General features: G+C 40.0%; 1 protein-coding gene across 1 annotated transcript in view; it reads left to right on the top strand.

Annotated features, from left to right (window-relative positions):
- Positions 1 to 3,263: 3,263 nt before the first annotated feature.
- NDUFA9 (NADH:ubiquinone oxidoreductase subunit A9) overlaps positions 3,264 to 25,738 on the top strand; it is a gene marked incomplete in the record, with an annotated part of 561,760 nt that continues 539,285 nt past the window's right edge. The window contains 1 exon segment of the mRNA XM_044087558.1: positions 3,264 to 3,364. Within this exon segment, the coding sequence (XP_043943493.1) occupies positions 3,313 to 3,364 (52 nt within the window).

The following is a 25,738-nucleotide window of genomic DNA, read 5'->3' as shown; positions in this document are numbered from 1 at the left end:
CTGAGGTTAATTTGGAAATAGATTCAATGAAAAAAGAGTTAAACTGGGTAGCTAAGTCTAAATCAGGAGCATTAGGGTCTGGGGTGGGGGTGTCTGGTTTTCTGGGGTTAAGGAGAGTAGAGATACCTTTCCAGAATTTTTGAGGGTTTGTTTTATTATTATTTTGTAGTATGGAGAAATAATTTTGTCGATCAGAGATGATTAGCTTTTTTACTTTATTTTGAAGTGTTTTGTATTCATTATGGACTAGGGGACTCCTGTTTTTCTGGTAATGTGCCCAGACTTTATCTCTGTGCCGTATTAAAATATAATTTTTAGTGATGGATTACAGAATGACATCACATACATCTGGTCATCTGTCTTCTGGTTCCCATGCTACCCCCTTGGCTAGAATCTGTCAGCAGTTGGCACATATGTCTCAATAATACACACAGAGAGCCTTGCTAAGATTTGCTGCAGCTCCTGGAAGTCATAAAAAACTTCCACTCTTCCAGAGAAGCAATTAGTTCCCTGCTAGAAAAAACAGTGCAGCTGGATTCCTAGTACAGACTTTTTGTCTCTGGCTGCATTGAGAACTGTAAGATATAATCTTTATGACCTAAGTTAAGTAAATTAATTTCTTACTGTTTTTCAAAGTCAGGTGCATTGAGATTAACCTCCTTTTCCAGTATCCTCTGTTACAATACATACATTTCTACAGTTTCAATAATACATATACATTCTTTCTCTGTCCAGCAGGACACACTGTTGATGCAGTTTTAACACAAGCAACTTTACAAATTCATTTTCAACACAAGCATCTATACAAACCAGTTTGATATACAAATGACATATAATTCTTTACAAAATTCCAGCTAGCTGTGCTGGTATATTTTATACATCCAGTGCGCTAATTCACCTGGCATAGCTGGCAATACCTCACATTGTCACAACTCTGTCTAGTTATTTGTTCACAAACTGGTTTTGCACTTGTAGCTCAATTACTGACTAAATGTCTTATTTTACTTATTTCAGCAGTAAAATTTATATTCCTGGCTTTCAATCCATCTCCTAACTCTACCTTTACTTTCTCTTCCCTGTCATTTACCAGTTACTTTTTCTTTTTTATTCGGGATATGTCTACTTGAATCATTACTTTATAAACGATTAGTACATAATGGCCTTTTATTACATATGGAAATGCTAATTCTATTTTCTCTGTAAATATATATTTTGCTCTTCCACATTGTGTTTTCACAATGATTGTTTAATTCTTTTAAATATTGCACACATCTTATTTTAAACCACTAGTAATTATGTTTAAAATAGCTTTAAAGGACCACCAAGGTCAGAAACTAATATATATACACACACACACACACACACACACACACACACACACACACACACACACACATATACATGTCCATATTGTTACATCAAAGTTACAGAACTTCAAAGTATGTCACTGAGACCATGACTGAGTTCCGTAGCTTTGAAAAAAACAAAATCAGCACACCCCCTGCTAATTATATATACCAAGTCTGAGATTGCACTATAGTGGGGAAAGGGTAAATCCCCCGATTCCCACTGCACTGCGATCTCCGTACAAAACATTGAAGTTACAGACATTCAAACATATGGTGTTAGCCATATGCATTTCAAAGTTCCATAACTTTGATGTGATAATATGGATCCACACAAACACACATATATATATATATATATATATATATATATATATATATATATATATATATATATACACATACACACACACATATATATATATATATATATATATATATATATACGTGTGTGTGTACGTACACATATATGTATATATAATTTTGTTTTGATGTTCTATATTATATCCATGTCTCTGAAGCATTTTAAGTAGTCAATAATACTTATATAATATTATTTTAACCACACATGCGCTAGCAGAAGCAGACATAGTAAAATGATTTTGTTTTTGGTCAGGCTTTCTCTTTCCCATAATACACTTTGAGCTCTCAAAATATGATGTTATCATGCTCTTCTCTCCTATGTCAAATTTCCTTTGCATTTACTTAAAATGTCAGTACTTAGGACTGATGCTTATTTTGAGAGTCTTCCAGTGACAATTGTTTTTTTCCCCATGTTTTAAATTTTTTGCAAAAGTACTTTTGTTGTCAATTACAAAAGAGTACTACAACTTTCATTAGAGTTTTTTTTTTTTGGGAAAAAATGGGAGTGAGTTTGCGCTTCATGTTAGTGTATTTAGGTGACTGGTACCAGGACTCTTCACTCTGAAAATGCACTGCACAAAAAAAAAATGTTGAATTCCCAGAGTCACAGTACTTTATGGCTCCAAAGTAAGGAAATAATGCAGTTGTAAATGATAGCGCATAGTAAAACAAATAAGAATTTATAGATAATCGCTAGGTTTTGTGACCTCTCTGGGAGAGAAAGAATAAACTACTTTGCTATGCCAGCTTCTACGTCGCCAATGACTGACAGCAAGGGGGACAAATTCCTTACACACACCGCGCACACACATACGTATATATCTATGTATTTGCGTGTGTACACACACACATATATGTATACACACGCACACAAACATATATATATATATATACATATATATATATATATATACATATATATACATACATGCGCATACATATCAGTATGCTGCTCATAAAATTTGTGATTTCCTGGCAAATCATTAATGATATAAGTCAATAACTAATGAGATATCTCACTTTTCAGGCGTTATAACCTTATGAAAATGCATACCAATGCATTCCATCAATTTCTAATGTGACCTGATTTTGGGCGCATTCTTTGGCCAGTTTGGCTTTGTCCAGAATTCTTTCGCTAAGAGATTTAGAGGTACGATAGTCAGATTTCATTGAAAAACAGTATGCTGGTCACTGAAGTTAAACTGAAGGCAACTTCCTAATGTGAGACACGCCGCTACAAACAGTACTTGAATTTCCAGGTATGGAAACAATATTAGAATATACTTCCCATTCCATCAGATCAGTGTTTGTGAAGGTACAGCTCGCTAGTTCTTAAACATTACTTTATTGCATCTATATTGTAGTTATGACCCGTACAGTTAGGTTGCACAGCTTTTCTTTCCATTTAAGACAAAAGACTGTAAAAAAGTTAAGAACTGGATCTAGCTATTAGCAGTACTTCAAAACAAAAACAATACGCACATGCAGTATTCTACAACTCAATCGCCGGTACGTTAAGAACGCTGTCTATATGGAGGGTCCGTACCTTGCTAGCAAAGCATTGTGGGACAGTGACGCATTGTAAGTGGGGATAGGAAGTAAGATGGCGTTAGTAGTACGCTGTTGCAGGCCAGTTAGTACCCTGCAGTTGTCAGGTAGGTTTTAATGGGGTGATAGTAATGAGTGGGTTATTTATTTTTGTAAGCAGGTTTAAATAATTGCGTAAGAAAAATTGTGTTGGTGCAGTGTGAAAGGGTTTCGTACTGAATTGGCAGACTGCTCAAAGTCAATGTGTCATTGTATTCAAAATGACCCATACATTGTATGGTGAAGCTTAATGCATTAGTTTGTTTTGCATATGCTGTATTTTGTGTATTTATTTGGATGGGTGCTAGGGGGACTGTATTTTCGCTGTATATGTTAAGATTGTCACGGGACTTTTTAAACTGTTTTCATAAGTTGAAGTGCTTTTAATGTACCTCATAGTATAAATTATGTGACCTACCATGTAGTTATGCTATTTTATTTTACATTTGTTGACTGGGCTATTCCAACTGGATACATGTCCATTTTCAGTGGAGGCCCGGGGAGAAAAGCTCCACATTCCAGAAAAAAAGATCATGATGACATAAGTATATTACAAGATTTAACAAATTTAACTAGTAAATATATTTTAGCTAAGAGAATACTAGTAAATACATAAAAGTAAGGAAAAAGTATTCTAAGCCAACAAATCATGTTTGGATATACATACAACCAAAAACAGTAGGTAAGTAACATTGAGCACTATTTGAACTTTCAGTTGATTTTGCAGACAAAGATGTTAATAGAAAAGGAATAGCTAGTTTTGTGTGAGTGAGAAGACTAGGGTCAAGGAAGTTAGTCTGGATTTGCACAGGGGCATAGCCAGTGTGATTTAAGGTATATTTAAATAGGGTAGTAGAAGGTGGGGAGGTAAGATCAGTAGGGAGGGAGTTCCAGGTTTTACCCACCGTGTTGGAGAATAAAGAATCTCCAGCCAGGTTGATGGTTTTACATATGTTTACCATTATTTTGTTTGAAGAGCGCAGGGTTTTCAGATTACTGCAGGGGGGTGATTAGATCGGTTAGTATTGGAGTAGATGTAGGATGGAACAGTATCTTATAGGCAATAATTAGCTGGTTTGATAGGATAAGATTTGGCAATTCTAACCACCCTAGTTGATTAAGATTGTTACAACGATGGGTTCTGTAGGTAGAACCAGTTGCAAATCTGGGAATATTATTGTAGGAGCTAGCCAGCTTGTTCAGATTGCTTTTGCATAGTTTGGTATAGATTGGGGAAGCATATAGCAGGGTTGAGATAAGGTGGGTCCGGGCAATAGTGGTTCTTGCTAGTGGGGTAAGAAAGGGTTTGATCCTATAAAGGGAGCCTAGTTTTTTGTTTACTGTTCTTATAGTGTTGTTAATATGCGGCTCAAAGGTGAGGTGGTTGTCAATTAGTACTCCAAGTAGTTTTGTAGTAGAGTCTGGAGATATGATTGTACCATTGCTAGATGTGATTGTGAAATGTAGTTTGGGGGGGGGGGGGGCTCTGCAGGTGGGAATAAATAGTAGCATTTTTGTTTTTTTTGGTTCAGGATGAGACATCGTTGAAGGAGCCAATTCTCTACTATGTTACATATGTCTTGGGTTAGGGAATGCAGTTGTGAAAGTGAGGAGGCTGAGCATATTAGTGTAGAGTCATCTGCATATTGGATACAGGTGGCTTGAGGTAATACAGAGTGCAGGTCGTTAGTAAAAATAGAAAAGAGGAGATGACCCAATATGGAGCCTTGAGGGACTCCAAGGGTAAATGAGAAGACGAGTTGTTTTCCCATAGTACAGCCTGTTGCCTATTATTTAGATAGGATTGGAACTATATTTGTCTGACTGTACAGATCCTTGCATATCTAGGCTTTGTTGTGCTGTAAGTATTAAGCTTTTTCACGTGCAATAACTAATTGATGTGCATATTTAATGTTGGTTCACATTTTATTTTACCATAGGACACCATGTAGTGTAATATAAATCACACCGTGCAGTATTCATGCTGACCATTCCATATGCTGCTTAGTTCTTATGTTATAGTAAGGTCATGCACATGTTGTTAATTCTGTTTATATGTAAAGTGTGAGTGGTCATTGTTTGTTGTATTCTATTTTTACTCTTATTTTATTTGTATATTTTTGCACTGAGAATGAAGCATTGCAATTTCGTTCAGCTATACTGTAATGTAGTTTTGAATAACCATAAAGTTTTTTTTTTTTTACTTTGACTAATGTAGCTGTATTGTTGATATGAGTATGCAATGTGTGTGTGGTTGGCTGGGTTTTGTTTATGGTGCAGAATGGCTTATCAAAGGACAGCAGTACCATAATGTCAATTGTTTTCATCCACTAGTGCCTTTCCTTTCTTTTAATCTAATATTACAAGTGTCATGTAAAGCAGTAGTTAAGAATTATGCCATTTTCCTTATCTCTAAAAGTTGTTTGTTTTTGGTTTTGTTTATTATATACTTTAAGTTGTTCCTGTATGGCTTTTTTTTGTGAAATCTCACATTTCTTCATATTTGTCTTATGATCTGTTGTAATATGTAAGCAGAAAGGATGGATGCTTCTCACTAGTGTGTTGGAAGCCTTGACTCTAAAAGGGAATCATCTGGCTATTTTTGGGTATAACTGTTTAGAAAATGGCAGGTCTTGTCCAGCCATGTTTGGGGTTTTGCAGCAACTATTGTATGTTTACCAGGAACAGTGAATGCAAAAGCTCACCAGACCCAAATCCTCCGGACACACAAAAAGTAAAATGCCAGGCTCCTGCTGGTTGTTGAAAAAATATGTGTATATTCTTCGTTGCAATAAATCCAATCGAACGTGCTAAATCCAGTAGAACTCTTTTTATTGTCACAAGCAATAATAAAATCCAAACGAAGTAGAAGACAAGCGCTTTCGCCCGGTAATACCGGGCTTTTTCAAGTACAAACCAAAAGCAAATGCTGTAAGCTTAAATAGCTTGGCAAAAAACAATTAACATATTAATTGGGTTAACTTGATTGAATAATTAACCACATTCAGTACCTTAATAGCTAACAATTAAAGCTGCAGTAACCTTGCAGCGAACCCAATAGTAGCAGTACTGAAATTTAAAAAATAATCAAATGCTGGTTAAACTGCTGAAAATTGTAAGAGTATAATACTGTTGAGTAATAAATGTTAATAAAAAACTAAGTTGTTTGTAGAAACCATAAATAAATCCCAATACCTTAATTATGGCTATTGTGATGAAGTTTAGACCGTCCTACTAAGTCATAAGGATTCACATAAATACAATAATCTGTTACGATAATATATTACAATCACCTTTAACAAGTTGTTAAATGTCACTTTCTGTAGATTACATGGTCATAATTATAATTAAAAATATATGAATATTTTAAATAATATATGTGTATTTTAAATAAAACAAACTACTAAAAATATGCTATGAATGTTGAACTAGCCTGTGGGACCCTTAAAAATCCTGTACTGGTCAACCATTGTACTACGTCCAAACATATTAAAGTGCTTGTGCGGTTTTCTGAATATTGTTAATGGTTCATTTAGTAACAGTGATTGACATATTAGTTAAGAAATATTAAGAATGCTAAAAAAATGCTTAAAAATGATGTCAACATGTGAACGCAGTGAGCAACTACGTCCCGAGCTATAAAACATTCCTCTTGGTTTTTAAAATACAGGACAAACTAACGCTTTCATTTAACCCTGGGTGCTTAGTGGCATCCAACTTTAGTTGCCAGATAAGCTCCCTGCTTCCCAGCCTGGTCTCCCAATCTCCTCCCCTTGGGTCCTGTGTCACCTTTTCTAAGACCCAAAACTTCAGAGACATATGCGGGCAGATGAGAGAATGTGTAAAGAAGGCTTTTACTTTCACAAAACAACAATACAGGGAAGGACAGTGAGAATTTACCAGCTTCAAGAAACGCAAATTTTAATTTTAAAGCTTGGACAGAGAATCAAGTAGTTTTTAAACAAGGTACTGTGAATTCACATTTTGAAGAATTAGAAAATGACTTTGAAGTTTTTACTAACAAGCTATATGCATACAAAAACTCTCAGAGAGTAATTACTTGAAAGAGTGCATAAGAGTGCAGCGGGTGCCCAAAGGATTGCGTTCCTTCAAATTTCCTAATAACGCGCCTTTGGGCTCCACATTACATGCACAACTGGTGGAATTATTTAATAAAACTGGTCTGGAGATGTTACAACTAATGGTTGATGATTACCAGAACAAAGCTAACTCTACCCTTAATGAATTAACAACTTTAAATGATTATATTAATAAACATGACAAGTTCACTAGTTTTAAAAAAAGATATGATGATATATTTGTTGAAGTTGATTCACACTGTTTGAAAGTATTAGATAGGAAGGCAAGAAAACTAGAAAGGGACCTGGTAGAATACAGGGAAGGGGTAGCTTACCCTGCACCAGGGAGATTCAAACAGGCGTCTTTCGACAAAGAAACAGTAAGAAATGCTCAAGATAGTAATGTACAGGTTAACACTCCTAATTTGGAACCCCCCAGAAGAAGCGAACGACTAGCCCAGAAAGGCAGTTCTAATCAACAACAGGTTTTTCAGTTCCCCCAGGGCAGACCAGGGGGGAGAACAAATCACTACCAACAACAGAATTGGGGAAGGGGTCGCAGATAGGCCCTACTTATTTCGCTGTACATTCAGGTCATGAACAAGAACCAGAAAATGAGAACAAAGGTTACAGAGTCATAAACAAAGATAATTTTACTATTTTTAATTTTACAGATGTAGTGGTGACTGCTGATTTTTTTTTTTGAATTATTTACTAAAGGTTTGCAGTTCGTGCCCAAGAAACCTACATATCTACCAAGGCTACTTATAGAACTCAAACTTTTTGTTCGAAACTTAAATCTGGTTTTATTTTTTAAAGGACAAGGAGTACCCAAAGACTCCCTAACTAGAAGTAGCACACTTAACCCCCCCACACACCCAACTCTTAAAATATTTGAAGACTTGGTTGAGAAAGTTTGGAGAGAAAATGAGGTTGGAAAACACATTGAACAACAGTCTAATTTTAACCCACATTTACAACAAGTGGTTGATAAGTTAAAAAAAGAAAAAATTAGAGTAATGAAACTGGACAAAGGGGGTGGCATAGTCTTGATGTACAATTTCGATTATGATAACTGTATTCATGACCTTTTGCAGGACACTAATATTTATGACTCTGTGTCATTAAATGAGTTAAATATTGCACTTGCTAACATAAAATATCTTCTTTATGATCATCTCATGCAAGGTACAATTGACGAAAAAATCTTTAATTATTTGATGGTATCCAAGCCAAAAACCCCGGTTTTGTTTGGGATTCCAAAAGTGCATAAAGGGTTGGAACCACTCAAATTCAGACCTATTGTAGCTGGAGCTGGGGGCATTACGGAGCCTTTAAGTAAATTTGTTGATTTTCATCTGAAAGATTTTGTGTCTACTTTGGATTTTGTCTGTAAAGACTCATGGGAATTCTTAGCGAGTATTCCTTCAGGTTTAAATACATCTGACATTCTCATGGTAACTATAGATATTGTTGAGCTCTTCCCCAGTATACCACAAGATGTAGGTATAGATTGATTTAGTGAGACACTAGCCACGGAATCAGGGTTAAACAACAATTTAATAAATTTGCTTGTAGAATTCATGGGTATTATTCTACAAAACAACTTTATCTATTTTAACGGTGAATTTTTCAGACAAAGGAGTGGTGTAACAATGGGGGCTCCGTGTGCTACGGCTTATGCTAACATAGTATTGCACAGATGGGAGAAACATTTTATCCACTCCACTAAGTGGAAACAGTTCATAGTTTACTACAAAAGATACCTGGATGACATTTGTATTTTTTGGCACGGATCAATAGATAATTTTCTAGAATTTTTTGATCACTTAAACAAGTCAACAGGTTTTCTTTCTTTCACACATGAAATTAGTAATAATTCATTACACTATCTAGATGTAGCTTTGCACAAGGATGTAAGTACTAACTGGTTTCAATCACAAATTTACAGAAAAAGCACATATTCAAACACTTTTCTGCACTTTGACAGTGGACACCCATTTCCCATTAAAAAAGGGATTATCAAAGGACAACTAATCCGGGCCTCGAGAATGTGTAGTTCTATGGAGCTGTTTTTTCAAGAAGTAGATTTTTTGAGAACACTATTCACAGAAAGAGGTTACCCCGTATCACTGTTTCAAACAACACTAGCAGAAGTTCTGGGGAAGAGAGATTGTTTTTATCCTCCCTTATTGGGTGCAGGCTCATTAATAGCCTCATTAACCAAGGAAGTTGAAGCTAGTACGTACAAGAGCTTTACATATACATACACTAGTGACTCTTATTTAATAGAGAACACCATCAATACTTTTTGGCCAATTGTTACAATGCATGAGGACATTGGTTGCCTTCTTCCCAAAACTATAAATTTCACAAGAAAGAGAGACATTAACCTTAAGGGTATTTTTGAACAGACTTCATATCCCACGCTGGCGCAATCTACAAATGTTTTTTCTAAAAGGTTAGGCACATATAGTTGTGGGAGATGTCACCAATGTTCCCACGTTCTACAAAAAGATCATGTGTATATACCCTCAAGAAAGCTTACTTTAAAAGCTTCTAGTCATTATTCCTGTACATCAGTTGGTGTGGTTTATTTGGGTCTATGTCAGGCCTGTCCAGCTTTCTATGTGGGTAAAACGGAAAGAGCATTCAAACGTAGAATCTATGAACATCTATATGATGTGGAAAAAAAGAAAGATACCAACGCGTTCTTTAAACATTCTCTCATCTGCCCGCATATGTCTCTGAAGTTTTGGGTCTTAGAAAAGGTGACACAGGACCCAAGGGGAGGAGATTGGGAGACCAGGCTGGGAAGCAGGGAGCTTATCTGGCAACTAAAGTTGGATGCCACTAAGCACCCAGGGTTAAATGAAAGTGTTAGTTTGTCCTGTATTTTAAAAACCAAGAGGAATGTCTTATAACTTGGGACGTAGTCGCTCACTGCGTTCACATGTTGACATAATTTTTAAGCATTTTTTAGCATTCTTAATATTTCTTAACTAATATGTCAATCACTGTTACTAAATGAACCATTAACAATATTCAGAAAACCGCACAAGCACTTTAATATGTTTGGACGTAGTACAATGGTTGACCAGTACAGGATTTTTAAGGGTCCCACAGGCTAGTTCAACATTCATAGCATATTTTTAGTAGTTTATTTTATTTAAAATACACATATATTATTTAAAATATTCATATATTTTTAATTATAATTATGACCACGTAATCTACAGAAAGTGACATTTAACAACTTGTTAAAGGTGATTGTAATATATTATCGTAACAGATTATTGTATTTATGTGAATCCTTATGACTTAGTAGGACGGTCTAAACTTCATCACAATAGCCATAATTAAGGTATTGGGATTTATTTATGGTTTCTACAAACAACTTTAGTTTTTTATTAACATTTATTACTCAACAGTATTATACTCTTACAATTTTCAGCAGTTTAACTAGCATTTGATTATAAATTTCAGTACTGCTACTATTGGGTTCGCTGCAATGTTACTGCAACTTTAATTAGCTATTAAGGTACTGAATGTGGTTAATTATTCAATCAAGTTAACCCAATTAATATGTTAATTGTTTTTTGCCAAGCTATTTAAGCTTACAGCATTTGCTTTTGGTTTGTACTTGAAAAAGCCCGGTATTACGGCTAAGCACTTGTCTTCTACTTCGTTTGGATTTTATTATTGCTTGTGACAATAAAAAGAGTTCTACTGGATTTAGCACGTTTGATTGGATTTATTGCAACGAAGAATATGCACACATTTTTTCAACAACCAGCAGGAGCCTGGCATTTTACTTTTTCTGTGTGTCCGGAGGATTTGGGTCTGGTGAGCTTTTGCATTCACTGTTCCTGGTTCTTACACATTTCTTCGTGATTCGAATGTTTACCAGGAAGTTGTAATACTTTGTTTTCGTATTGAAGAAATGAGGTACAGGCCAGTCTCAGGGGATTGGCCATTATCCTACCAAATCAGGTAGAAATCATATCTTTGTAGTGTTCCAGCTCGTACAAGCTGAAATGACTCTCTTGTGTGTTTGCAACCAAACTGGAGAAGTGTGGAGAGGGAAAAAACATAGGGATTAAAGCACTCGTACTGTTTCTGTGATAGGTTCTCTTCTATAGCAGAGGAAGTAGAAGAGAGAGACTATATTCATTTTTTCATTCTTTGGCTAACTGCTTAATATTAGGGTGGCAGGGAAGCTGGAGTATATCTTGTCACTCAGTGGGTACAAGACATTGGTCATCCTGAAGACTGAAAACTTGTCTCAGGATGTGCCTACATGTGTGTGTGCATTGAATTAGTTAAAAGGATCTTTGATTCTCCACTCTAACAGCACAGTCATTTGATGGCAATTGTTTTAGTATATCAAAGCTTGCTCATTGTGTGTTATGATTTTTAATTTGTGTGTGGATTTTTGTAAGGTAAATAACATATTTAAAGTTATGTGGATGGAAGAGGGCAGTTTCAGTTTTACCTTTGGGGTTAATATGCAGGCTAGGTAGGTGATATCTGGTGTATTTTTTAATGATTTTATTTAGTAAGTTCAGGGTGGAAACAGCATGATGAAATTATGTATTAATGGGTTCAGAGGTATGTGGTTGCAGCTGTGCATTTGGTACATCTTCCCTTTTATGTATGACAACAAATGATTTTTAATTCATTATTTCCTAGCAAATTAAAACTGTTATGAAAGATCACCCATTGCAAATCAAACCCTGTTTTTTGTAACTGGTTGAAAGCAGTAATGACTTTAACATACTCTCGATTTCTGCTTTTGTTTTGAAGTTATTCACCTGTATTTGGGTTACCAAATTAATGTTGGTTGTAGACAGAGAAAATTCAAGCCAACATTTGGGTTTTATAAACTATGTTTAACAAAGTTTTGTAATTTTCTAGCATTATAACTGTGGTGTGTAATGAGACTGAGGTGGGGATTCCTGAGCAGGGCTGACCTCACTTCTGTCCACTGAAGATGCCTTCCAGTATATTCACTGGGATGCCAGTGCATTCCTAGGTAAGTTGAGAGATGTAGACTCTGTGTCCTGGGCCTGCACCTGGGCATCCAGCAGGTGGGCTGTGCATAGTGACCTTCCATGGAAAGTTCCCAGGGGGCATCCTTACCATGGACTGAAACCACATGACCACTGAAGATGGAGGAACTGTGGCTATATTTTGAGATTCTTCTGGGTTGCCAGTCTCTTCAATTTATTATGGTTAAGTGAAATGGATGTCCTTTAAAGGAACACTATTTGTGCCTGCTGTTTCTTTAAGTTCATCCTTTTGGTTACTACCCTTAGCTGTAAATTGTGATATAATTTTTTTTATGCTGTAGGAGTAGTAGCTTGCTTAGCAGCAGCCTTTCTAAACTTATGCATATATGCAGTGTATAATGTTGTTGGCTTTCTGTATCCTGTAAGAGCTGAAGACTAATTTTGTTTTTTATCTCCTGACAGGAATTTTTTCATTGTTATCAAATTTCTGTTGGTGGTGGACTAGGAGGAAATTTATCTTGGTTCTTGCAATTAGATGTCTAGGTGGCTGCACCTGTTTCCATTAACAGGATTAGGCGTTTATTTTATAGGATGTTTTTTTAATGGCAGTAATTATGCTTGAACTGACTGTTGAATATAACAAAACTCACTGAAAAGTATGCTGACTTCAGGATAAGTCTGGTATCGTTAATGTCCTTGCTGATATATTTTAAACTTTGGGTTTGTAATACAAAATGAGAGAATAATGTGAAGTGATGTATTTCTAGGTCTCTGACATTTACTTTTCAGGCTTCTAGTATTACAGAAAACTAGACTACATGATTCTTCACATTGTTGTACATTACATAAGGCTGTAATCAGTTGCTATTACCATTGAGGTGTGATTAAGACTTGAATATGACTCGCATGACCAGAGATTAATTTGCAATTCTGGCACCAGTTGGAGACCAGTGTATGGAAGAAAGAAATGACAAGACTCTTAACTGCTCACTTTTCTTTTGAGTGAAGGATTGAGCGTGATTGTCATGTTACTTCATGGAAACCAGGAATCAAGCTTGCCTGTTTGAGGAGGTTAGGTAACAAGTATGGCATCGCTTGACATCACTTGTGGTAGAGGATGATTCAGCAAGCTCTGCACAGCATGCAGGAGCTGCTGGAGGCAATATGGCTGCCCATGCAATCCAGGAATAAGCTCTAGGGATGTACACAAGCACTCCTGCACTATTCCTGCATGGACACAGCTCCTGTATGCAAATTACCCCATTTGCTGGTGAAAACCATGCAAATTAGGTGAATTTGCGATCCAGGAAGCTGTCAGCCGGCCGTGCAGAACTAGTGTAGTGTGTAGAAATGTACTAACAGAGTACATTTCTGCAAACTACAAAACTGAGCCATGACAGCTCCAAATAAAGGGTATTTAGTATGTGGGAAAGCATGCCTATGGCCATTTGTATGGAAAACAGTTGCCAAAATAAAAAAAAAGACTTTTAGCTGATTTCGTCAGTTTAAGCATGGGGCAGCGGCGAGCAAACGTGATCGGGTCGAAAATAAAAGAAAACACCTGAAATAAGCATTGTATCCAACATCACTATTTTGCCATGATACTTAATGGCAGGCAGAAGAAAACATTGTCAGTGAATAGTGGTTGCTAAGGGGGAAGGTTCATTGTGGGACCTGTAACTATGCATTAGCAGGCAATCCTATGCAAATGAGGGGAATGATACTGAATCCCAGATTTTCCCTCAATGCTAGCCAGCACCCAACCGTGTAAGTGCAGGAATACCATGGTGCAAGCCTAAGAGTTAGCTGACATCATAGGGGGGTGTGTTAGGCATACTGCAAACTTATTGGAGCCCTGTGGCAGAGCTAAGAAAGGGGGTGTGTCTGAGGCTGCCTAGCACTCTTTAAATTGTCTAAGTGGGTGTGCACGCCGCTCACCGGGTTTTAAAAAAAAAAAAAACAGGAAGTAGCAGCTCTGTGCCCATCTGAGCAGCACACCCCCAGGCTTAAACAGGAAGGCAATGGGAAGGGAAAACAGCAGTAGGAAGTTTAATCCAAGGAGAACTAGCATAGCTGGCAGGGGAAATGTATCCGAATCAGCCAGTTACACAGGCAGCAACCCAGCACACCACACCACTATAAACTATGCAGCCACCTTACCCTCTGCCTTTTCCCCACATAATCTACACCACCAGTGTACACAAGCAGGGAAATTTTACCAAACAAAAGCAACAAAATGATGGGGGCTGCAGCAGCTATCGTACATCAACATGTGGAAGAGGCTGAGGGTGGTGAGGATGAGAATGCTGTCGACCAACCCACAGTGAGGAGAAGTGTAGAGACCCAGGGTAACCTACCAGGGGCTACATGAGCAGGAGATAGTGGAGCACTGTTGTGTGGAAAGGGACCTCCTACATCAAATTGTTGAGCTGTGCCGGCCACACCTGATGCAGCTAACAGAGGTCACCCATCCCAGTGGATACCAAGTGTAGGCCTAAGAATACTAGTCACAGGTTCCTTCCAAAGGCCAACTGGGGATATCATTGGGATCTCACAGGCATCAGCATCCAGGGTACTCCACCAGTTCCTGGATGCCATGTCAGCACATGCCGGTGAGCACGTATATTTCCCCAACACCCATGAGGCGTTGGCCAGCAATATGCGTCTCTTCCGCCAAGTAGCAGAATAACGTGAGGTAGTAGGTGCTATAGACTGCACGCACATATGCATCAAAGCACCACCCCGTGAGTGGGGTAGTGTCTACATCAACCACAAGGGCTTCCCCTCCATCAACTACCAGGTCGTGTGTAATGCCCAGGGCATTCTAATGAAAGTGTGTGCTGGCTGCCCTGGAAGCTATCACGACTCCCACATCAGGCATCTAACGCAGCTGTAGCAGAGATTTGCCAATGGGGACATCCCTTAGGTCACCTAGTTGGGGATACTGGTTACGCACTAGAGCCGTGGCTGATGACACCCATCAGAAATACGCACACACCTGAACAAGAACTCCATAATGAGGCACACGCACAGACCAGAATCATAATAGAGCGTGTGTTTGGGATGTTCAAGTCATGGTTCCGGTGCCTGGACACATCCGGTGGAACCTTGCAGTACTCACCAGCTACATGTACCCAGATTGTCATTGTATGTACCATGCTACACAATATGATCTTGCGGAAACAGTTGCAGCAGGAACAGCATGGGGCAGGGCCACAGCCCCCCGCCATTGCCAAAGCCTGCACAGGCACAGAGTGACTGGGAGTAGGAACAACCTGAGCCTGCCCCTGTAGGCAGAAGGAGGCATGCCCAGTATGCCCAGGCCTTTGCAAAGAGGCCACGCATAGCACATATGCTGACATGGGTAGGGACCCAGGGAATGACACATCTGACTTGCACATAGAGTAAAAGGGATGCCAAACATGACACTACCTGTGCTTAACCATGTATAGGGAGTGTACTATGCATCCGACATAGTCAGCACTGCAGCACCATCCTCAATACTGGCACAGCCATAAGGTAAGTCACTCTTCCTACCAATTGCCGAATGGAGTAGTATGTGTTGTTACTTGTATCTATGTATGGATGTGAGCATGCAAGGGAATCGGGTGGCTGAATGGGATGCCAGCAGATAGACACCTATAGTGGCAGCATGAGATCTGTAACAAATACTGGTGTCACCATAGTAGCCAGTACTAGACAAGGTGGCAAAACTCACTGCAGGAAATGTGCTGGGCCATGTGTGTGTCCGTAGGCTCGCATACCCAACAACAGTCTCGGCCAGTAGGACGGGTGTAGACAAACACAAACAAAGGCTGTGCTAAGGCCTCTGATTGATGGCTATGGAGAACACCCCCCCCCCCCCAGACCTACACAGGCAACACTGATATGGCTCTAGTTAGCATGATAGGTTAGAATACAGAATTAAATGAGTACCTGAAATACCAGTACAGTCATGGCAAATGTGTAAAAGTGTCAGGTGTGCCCCCCCCCCCATCCTGTGTAGAAATGTAGTAACATGTATGTGTAGGTATAATAACAGTGGAGCACAGATTACCTGAGTTGGCCAAGGTAGCAGGATAGATTGTAGCATGTGTACAATATGCAGGTCTGTGTGTGTTGTATAAGTATGTATGCATGATGAGGTCTCTCCTGGTGGCCATTGCCCAGTACTGCCGATGACAGGGCCAAGCTCTCACAACTGCAGTGCCAGACACAGTGCTTCCCAGTATAACACATTTCAGCAGTAAGCCATAGTAAATGTTTGGAAGTAATGTCACCATCTGAAAGGTGGACATGGCATGAATGTCGGCCCAGATATACAAGCAGTGCACAGGGGGAAGTACCCTAGACAGACAGTGCATAATATGTAGCTGTCAAATGGACACACCCTTGGAATTGTACATACAGGTTTGCAGCACATTTGGTCTTGTAGTAGGGAATACCAGTGTTGTCTGGCCAAACACTGGCAGACCACAAAGGTCATAGAAATGATGTATTGAGAAACAGCTGATGTCCTTGTGCAAGCTAGCACAAGTTGAATGCCCCATGCATATATGTGAGTCGGATGCAAGTAGTGTCCATAGCACACATGCACCCAGCTCACCCCACCACCACTCACAGGTACCTCTCCAGTCTTATCCCTGCTGTTGGGAATAAGTACAATATAACCCCCACCTGTCTATGGCAATAGCGAAGGAATGCAGCATGCAGAGCAGGTGTCCCATGCAGGTGTGTCCCGAGCTGTAAGCAGCACCCTGCCAGCATCCACACCACTGGATCAATACTAACAAAGTATTGGCATGAACACCTTGCACACCTACCCTGTCACCCCAGGGTAATATAGTGTATCGCAGTCTGGGACTGTAGGAGTGACGGAATGCAATGGCCTGCATCACTACCAAATGGCCTACACTCCTCTGCCAAAGGCCTGTGTCTCACCTGTACTGCCAATGTGATGTCATGGACTCCCAGATAACATAACACAGTCCACAGAACCCAAATTCAAGGCCATGTGGACAAATCACAGTAACATGTCCACCATGTCCTACTGCATGAACTGTGGACCAACACCAACACCAAATTACTGCTGTGATGAGGTGATAACTATAGGGAACATATCGGGTAATGTTTGCATAATGTATGAAAGAGGATAGAATAAGAATGGGGGGTGGGAACATGGGCGGCATGGCGTGTGTGAAAAACTCAGCCGTCCAAATAATGCAATTGGTCTGCATCGATGGAATGGGTGAACTGCAAAAAATTGGTACTTGCGTTGATGTGGACAAAAAAACTCAAAAGCTCGTCCTCAGACCCTTGCCACAGAATGCAAATATCGTCGAGGTAACGTCTATAGAGGAGCAGATGTTGTTCCCAAGGGGGACCAACACAAACTCGTGCTCCCATACGTGAAGCACCACGTTGGCATAAAAGGTGGCACAAGATGCCCCCATTGCTACTCCTTTACTTTGCTTGAAGAGTTCTCCATTGAAAAAGATGAAATTGTTACGTAGTACAATTTCCATGAATTCAGTGACCAAATTGCTTAGTCGATCCAGACCAATTGCATTATTTGGACGTCACCATATACAAAAATTACTTGGACAACAGTTTTCAATCCAAACTGTATCGCAAACCCACTTTTTCCAACTCTGTCCTGCACTTTGAGAGTGCACATCCTTTTTTCCAGAAAAAGGCATAGATCAAGGACAACTCATCAGGGCAAGTAGGATTTGTAGTGGACATGGCGACTACATGGCAGAAGTCAAGTTTTGGAAGGTTTGTTCCTAGAAAGGGGCTATCCTTTGGACCTCTTTAAAAGCCTGGTCGAGGAGGTAAATTCCAAAAGAGGAACTGTCTACCCACCCCTTTTGGGCAAGGGAATGGGCACACCAGCCAGTTCCGTTCCCGTTATTAACAATGAATTTAAGAACAGCTTTATCTACACCTATTCTTTGCATTCAAGGGAAATGGAGGAATCTATAAGAAAATATTGGCCTGTACTCGCCCTCTTTGAAGAGTTTAGGGGGCTATTGCCTGACCAACCTTCATTTGTAAGGAGAAGGGGAACCAATCTTAAGGAAATGTTTGAAAAAAAGCAGAATATTAAAAGGAAAATCAACCCAGCAAGAAAGGGTACGTTCAAATGCGGGGCATGTAGCCAATGCCATGCCATCTTGGAAGAAAAAAGCATCACCATTCCATCCAGAAGGTTTAAAATCTACCCAGCAGGCCATTTTACATGTGGTAGCAAGAGAGTGGTCTATTTAGGTTTCTGCACCACATGTAACAGTTTCTATGTAGGAAAAACGGAAAGGGAATTCTGTAAGCGGATATACGAACATTTTTACGATATAAACGAAAAGAAGGAAACCAACGCCTTTTACAAGCACTCCCTGACCTGTCCAAACATAAAACTGAGATTTATGGTACTGGAACAAGTTGAGCCTGACGCCAGGGGGGGTGATTGGGAATCAACTCTGGAATACCGAGAACTCCTTTGGCAATTAAAGTTAGATGCTGGGAAGACCCCCTGGGCTTAACGGTATGATCAGTATCAAGTATCAAGCCACTATTGAAATTAAGAAGGGCAAGACTTTAGTTTGATATTCCTCATATAATTATTTATGACAAGCATCCATGCACACAGACATGTTTTTTACTTAATGGCATATCACACAAAGTTTATGTTAAGGAATGACCTATTGCACAGCACAGTTTAGTTTAATCAAGATACACTGTTCTCTTTTTCTAGCAGGGCTGGCAACGAGGCCAAGAAAATATTATTATACCCACATTAGGCATTAGCTTTATATCATAACTATGTGAACAACATTTGGTATGTCAAGTCATTCCATCTTATTTCAGTTTTCAAAAGAAGTGCAGATTTTCAAAAGAAGTGCAGATTTTTGCACACAGTAAGTTTCGCTACAAAGTTAAACATTAGGGAAATAGTGTACAATGTTTTGCTTATTTTTATGTTATTCAGCATTTTTAGCAGTAATAGATGCATTCATGCATTATTTTAAGCATACTTTATCACTAGTTTTATATATTTTGTTTTAATGGAATTTTTAAATATGTGGAGAAGCGCACAGTCTCTTTAAAATGTTAATTGGTAGTGCTTCCTAATTAATTCAGGATTCTCAAGGTATATAAGACACCTGATTCAACAGCATGGTGTCACTTGATAAAGCTCAGAATTTGTCTGAGCGCTGTGTGTTATCATTCTGTGGTTCTGAATAAAGGAATTATTTGAATTTGTTTGTTGTCTACCTGGATTTATTGAATCTGCTTTGGTGAGCTTACAACGAACTGTTCCATCTCCTGGCTGTGTGTGCATTTACAACCATGGTGTGATTGCAGCAGAATACAGAGGGCGTGGCACCCTATCCCATGACTGCAATAGGCACATAATTGCATACAGTGCTCCTTCACTTCATTATGTTCCCCACTGAACGCCTGCAACTACTGTAGTGGCATCGAAAAATGGTTCTCAGATCTAAAACTCCTACTTAATCCAACTAAAACCAAATTGCTCCTATTCTACCCCTCCCCAGCGACTTCTTATGGCACAGAACCTCCCCATACCCCCACCTCAACCTTCATTGTGTCCTCTAATACTTGGTGCCAAAATCTATCCTGTCACCCACACTAAACTACTTGGAGTGACAATTGACCACAAACTGAGATTCGACATCCATGTAAACCAGGCCATTAAATCACTTAACAAGAAACTTGGGTCCATGTATAAAATAAAGAAATTCTTAACCCCCCACACCAAACTAACCATTGCCGTACCACCTCCTACCCACACTCCTCTATGCCTCCCCAATATTCTCCTTCCTTCACAAAGAGCTTAATAAACTATCCACTACCTATAACCACATAGCTAGATTCATTACCGGACTACCCTACCGCACCCATCACTGCCTAAATCTAAAAACACTGGGATGGCTAGAATTGCCCAACATCCTCAAATTTAACCAATTTACAGAGGCATTCAAAATCATAAAACACCCTGAAAAAACTCCCTCACTGAACAATATACTTACCCCCTACTCTAATCTAACATCCCTAAGGTCATCCAAAAGTATTCAAGTATTAACTATTAAATCTACTAACTCGGGTGGTGATGCTCTGTTCGCCAATTCCATTGGCAAAACTGGAATGCTCTCCCCAACAACCTTAGACTTATACCCACTCTCCACCAATTCAAAATACAACTTGAACTCTATTAAAATCTCAATGGCTATGTCCATGCTCTAATCCAGACTAATAGCTCAGGCTCCCAACTCAACCCGGCCTACATAGGCCTCCATCCAGCCCTTAACTTAGGGTCCACTATTAAGCCTAATTACTCATATTTACTAACTTATATCACTAATTGAAATTTTCTTTTTACCTACTGTTATATTTTTGTATTTTTAATGTTGCCTGTCTCAATTTCCTAGCTTATGTCACTATATTTTTATATTTTATATTTTTTATGTACCTATGTGCTTTGGAGCTTTTCTCCCCGGGTCTCCACTGAAAATGGATATGTATCCAGTTGGACTAACCCGGTCAACAAATGTAAAATAAAATAAATAAATCAAATGTAACCCAAATGCCCTATATCGACAGATGCCTCTGACACCAGGGAATACCTGTATTATGCTGTCGGTGTAGGTGCAGGGTCAGCCTGGTGTCCATTGCCAGTTCCCACCACATGAGGCCAGGAATGGCACATCTGGTGATAATCTGTGTACACATGCCCCAGACACCCCAGGTACACTTCCACATGTCACAGAAAATGCATGTGGGACGTGTGCACATCCCAGACACTATCATGGACTATAGAACACATACATGGCAAGCATTGCACAGCACTGGCCACACACAGTAGTAACCCAGATGACTGGGTGTTGAATACAATACCCACCTGTGTGGGCCAGTCCAGACACTACACCTTTGAGCCACACTGCAGACCATTTTCATGTGGCTTGATGTCAAGGTATACCCTTTACCTAGCCTTGTACAGCCTTCTGGCACAGTCAACCACTACATACATGTGAAGCAATGCACCCATGCATGTCAGTACTGGCAACTTGTGTCTATGTGTGTGGAGTGTAATGATTCCAACGCCCTTCACACTTACTTCACCTCCCATTGGCCTACTGAAGCATGCCTTCTTATGTCAAGACACCTTCACAAACCCTTTGCCCATATATCATCCTGATAACCCCTGTGGTGCATGTGATACCTGCGTATTACTGTATTGTGGCAAACTAGCTAGTTAGGAAGTCTAATCCTGGCTCTGCCAACTGTGTTAGTATGCGAGTCCCTGAGAGAGTGTGGCTGTGTTGACGTTGACACCTGTTCATGTGGACAGGCTCATGTACTACACTTACCTTATTCCACTTTTATCATTGTTGCAGATGTCCCTCACCATCGGATGTACCTTTGGACAGCACCCCAACATGTAAGCTCTGTGGTGCATGCAATAATTGCATAGACATGTGATAGCAATACATAGGCAGGGGTTTGAAACCATGTACTGGTAAGTGTGTGACACAAACATGCTTAGGTTTTACTCTCCCACCCCCTTTCTCTTTTACTTTGTCTCTCTCACTCCCTCTCTGTTGGATGTGGAGAAGTACATCTGCTTTATTTAGGCAGCAGCTTGTTTTATAAGTGATGCTCATGATCAGCTGATGGCCTCTGCACAAATTGCAGTCCTCCACTAGCTGATTGCATGTGGAACAGCTGTGGTAACATTCCCATAGCCAGTTGCATGGAAACACACTCCTATACCTAGGAAAGTCATGTGAGTATCGGGCCTTTTCATTCACTGTGAGCAGGACCTCATGTTGGTGTTTAGCAAACAGCATCACAGATGGTATTGGGATATACCTCTAAACATACACTGTGAAGACAGGCCAACAAACAGGAAGGGGATGTGCTTGACATGACTACAGAATGCAAGTGTTACTCTTCTGCATTTGGAGTAATGTTAGTTTAACATGGTTTGTGTGGATATGGCTGGTCTACATGATTTAATACCTGTCATGACAGTGTTGTGTGTTTTGAGGAGTTTCCCACCTGTAGGGTTATCTTCAGACTGGGCAGTGTTTGGAGTCTTATGTTTCTTGTGTTACTCACAGATCATCTATCGTAGAACTGCAGAAGCATAGTCTGAGGATTCCATTCGGTGCATGGTGACAGCCTTGACCGTTACTGACTTCATATCCCTCATAGGACATATGTCACAACAAACCCTGTTCTAACAGTAAATGTATGAGGGTATCACAGCAACATGCCAATATTAGCCCAGTGTTTGTGGCTCCATCCACAAGTCTGTCAACCTTTGTACATATGTCATGCAGTAAGAGGTGCATATGTTCTGTACACCATTATTTATTGACATTGTACTCTATAACGAGCCAGTCAGATATCAGACTGCTAGACATGTGTATAGTAGGAGTTATTACTGAGGACATAACCTGGGCATTCTGTGGTTGTGTGTACAGTAGTGGGGTCCTTGTACTTATGGTAATTGTCGACAGTATGTGTATTGCAGGTACGTACCTTGGGCTGTGTACAGACTGTGGTCGATGTCATTGTTCTTGGTCCTGTTCTATCTGATGTTACATGCTGCTCCAGTGTATGGTACCCTATCTGCTCAAGTTTGTAGGGCCAAACACACGTGTCCCATACCACAGACGGGCATTGGACCACACTGTGTCGTGACCCAGTATATGTAGGGTTAGTGTGTGAGTGGCACATATGATGGCGTTGATCAGACAGGCCATATAGTGTAATGTTAAGCTTACATACTATATGTGACTGTGGCTGTGTTCACATTGGTTGTGGGTATGCACTTTCACACATGTGTCTGTTACTCTGTGCTGTGACATGCCTGTAGAGCCTGCTATATTTGCAGGTACATGTGTATTCCTCCATATGAAATGTAGGCCAGTGTTGTGGCAGTCTGCCTGTAGCTTGCTCAGTGCTTGGTTACATGCCTATCAGTTTAGTGTAATTACATGTCCAGATTTGCTGCCGGGCCACCATAACTGTTGTGTATTTCTGACAAAGCAGTGGGATTCTGTACAGATTTATGTCACTAACTACTGGGTAGTATGTGGCCATGTGACCTCTGCACCACCAGTTGTGTGTCTGGACAGACAGGCGTGTGTGAATGCATAAACTGTGTGGGCATATGTAGTCCAGTATTTACATGATATACCTATGTACATGGCTGTTAACATCCACATTGTCAGGCTTGATCCACGTCTTGCATGAAGGGAATATGTGTATACTTCTGGACTGACCAGAGAGTGCCACTGTCCTCGTATATTGGAAATGTCTCTGCTGTAGTCCACAGGACCAATACTGTGCTATCAGTGGTACTGTACTATGATATCCTTGGGATGTCTGTCAGTAACCAATGGCGTACATGTCAATAGCAGATGTGACCTCCCACACACACATGACTGTTAAGACAACCCCCGTTACAGTAGCAACAGTCTATGTATATACCTGCAATACATGACATCCCCTTGCACTAAAATGTTGAGACTATTGGTGCTGCGGTAGGACTCCACTCCATGTTCTGGACATATGGTAAACGTGTGTTTGTGTGTATATATATATATATATATATATATATATATATATAGATATATATATATACACACACACAGATCTATAAATGGCCATATATATGCTGCACTATTCAGATGTGTATAAATACATATATATGTAATATATCCATATGTGTAAAACATTACTGTTGTGTATACCTTCCCAGATGTATTGCGCCATATGTATCATATGTATGCCACATGACAGGTGGTATGATACACTATACACCCATTCCCTACACTTCCCACCTCTACTAACGTGCTATACAATTGTATAAATCACAGCTATTGTTCAGTACTATTCAGTATGTCTACTTACAGATGTATTGGAAATGCAACAACTATCTTCACGGCTGTCATGGTGTAGTGGTTAACTGTTGTGACTGTAGTGTGTACAGGGTCCTGGGTTCAAGACCTGCAAGGGCTGTCTTATTTTGTGGCTGGGTGGAACAAGGGCTGTTGGATACTAAGTGGTTAATCCAGTTTTGAGCAGGTTTTAAGTGTGAAGCTAAGCGGTGCTGAGCTACGGCTAAATGTACGGGTGCTTACACCATGTGGGCTTCACTTCAGTGCGCAAATCTGCTTAGCTGTTATATTGCAGCAATGCTGACACCTGCTAAGCATGGCTCAGCCCTGGCCCTGGTAACCTGTGCTCACATTCCAGTCTGATAACCTAGCAGGCTAATGATATCTGTAATAGGGTGTATGTAATGCCATGTACATAACATTAGTCTATGCGCTGTCAGTACAGTAGCAAGGGGTGTGAGTGTCATGTCTGGGTCACCAGATATGACCTGTACAACACTCCTGTCCGTGTGAATGTGTTACATAGAAGGGTAGTATCCCAGGTTATGTGCAGTCACACTGGCATGTAGTGTATCATGCCATTACTACTGTTGACAGACCATGCTTTCCCAAGCAAGAGTAGATGGCTAATTGTTGTACTGGCAACAAGCATCCCTGCATGCATAGATGGACTCTTGAGTCCTCACTGTCGTGTTCCTGGCGAGTGAGCTGTTGCAGTATATATCCCCCCTACTGGATAATGGTCTGACATGTGGAAATTGAGTAGACTACTGTCTGTATAGTGCATGTCATTAAGGGCTGCCAACATGTAGTAATAGCATACATATTGGTGTCGGATGTCTGTCGACACATTCATCCTACTGCATAGCTAGTTGGCAAGCTGATGTCTGTCAGTCCATGTGCAGCTGTCCGTTATCCAGCTTGGATACATACAGGCAACCTCTGCTTGACTGACATATGTCTGCCCAACTGTGTTAACTGGCAGAGATAGGACACAACACCCTGTACTCACCACATGCCACTGGTACCTCCACTGCACTGCCATAGTCAACAGAATATGCTTGGGTACAGGTCTCCAATACAGACACTAACCATGTTTTGTAATGCATGTTGCATACATGTCAACTGGATCACCTCCCCGGCTATTTGCAGGAGGCACCCAGAGGATTGGCTGCATGTCACTCTCACCCTCAAGCTCACCACAGTGGTGTCTGTAGATTGCTTGCTGGCACATGGCAGGTGGTATGATACACTATACACCCATTCCCTACACTTCCCACCTCTACATGGACAATAGCCAGGTACACACCTATGACCACCTGCGGCGATGCACCCCAGTACTGACAAACGTGTATGTGTGCATTACTGAGGATGTCAGTGTCTGTGTGTGAGTACACCCGTAGTGGGGAATACCGTGA

This window comes from Protopterus annectens, chromosome 11.part0 (assembly GCF_019279795.1).
Source record: "Protopterus annectens isolate FY-2018-M chromosome 11.part0, PAN1.0, whole genome shotgun sequence".
In the NCBI taxonomy this organism is placed as follows: Eukaryota; Metazoa; Chordata; order Ceratodontiformes; family Protopteridae; genus Protopterus; species Protopterus annectens.
This window is presented reverse-complemented; position numbering and strand designations above follow the sequence as displayed.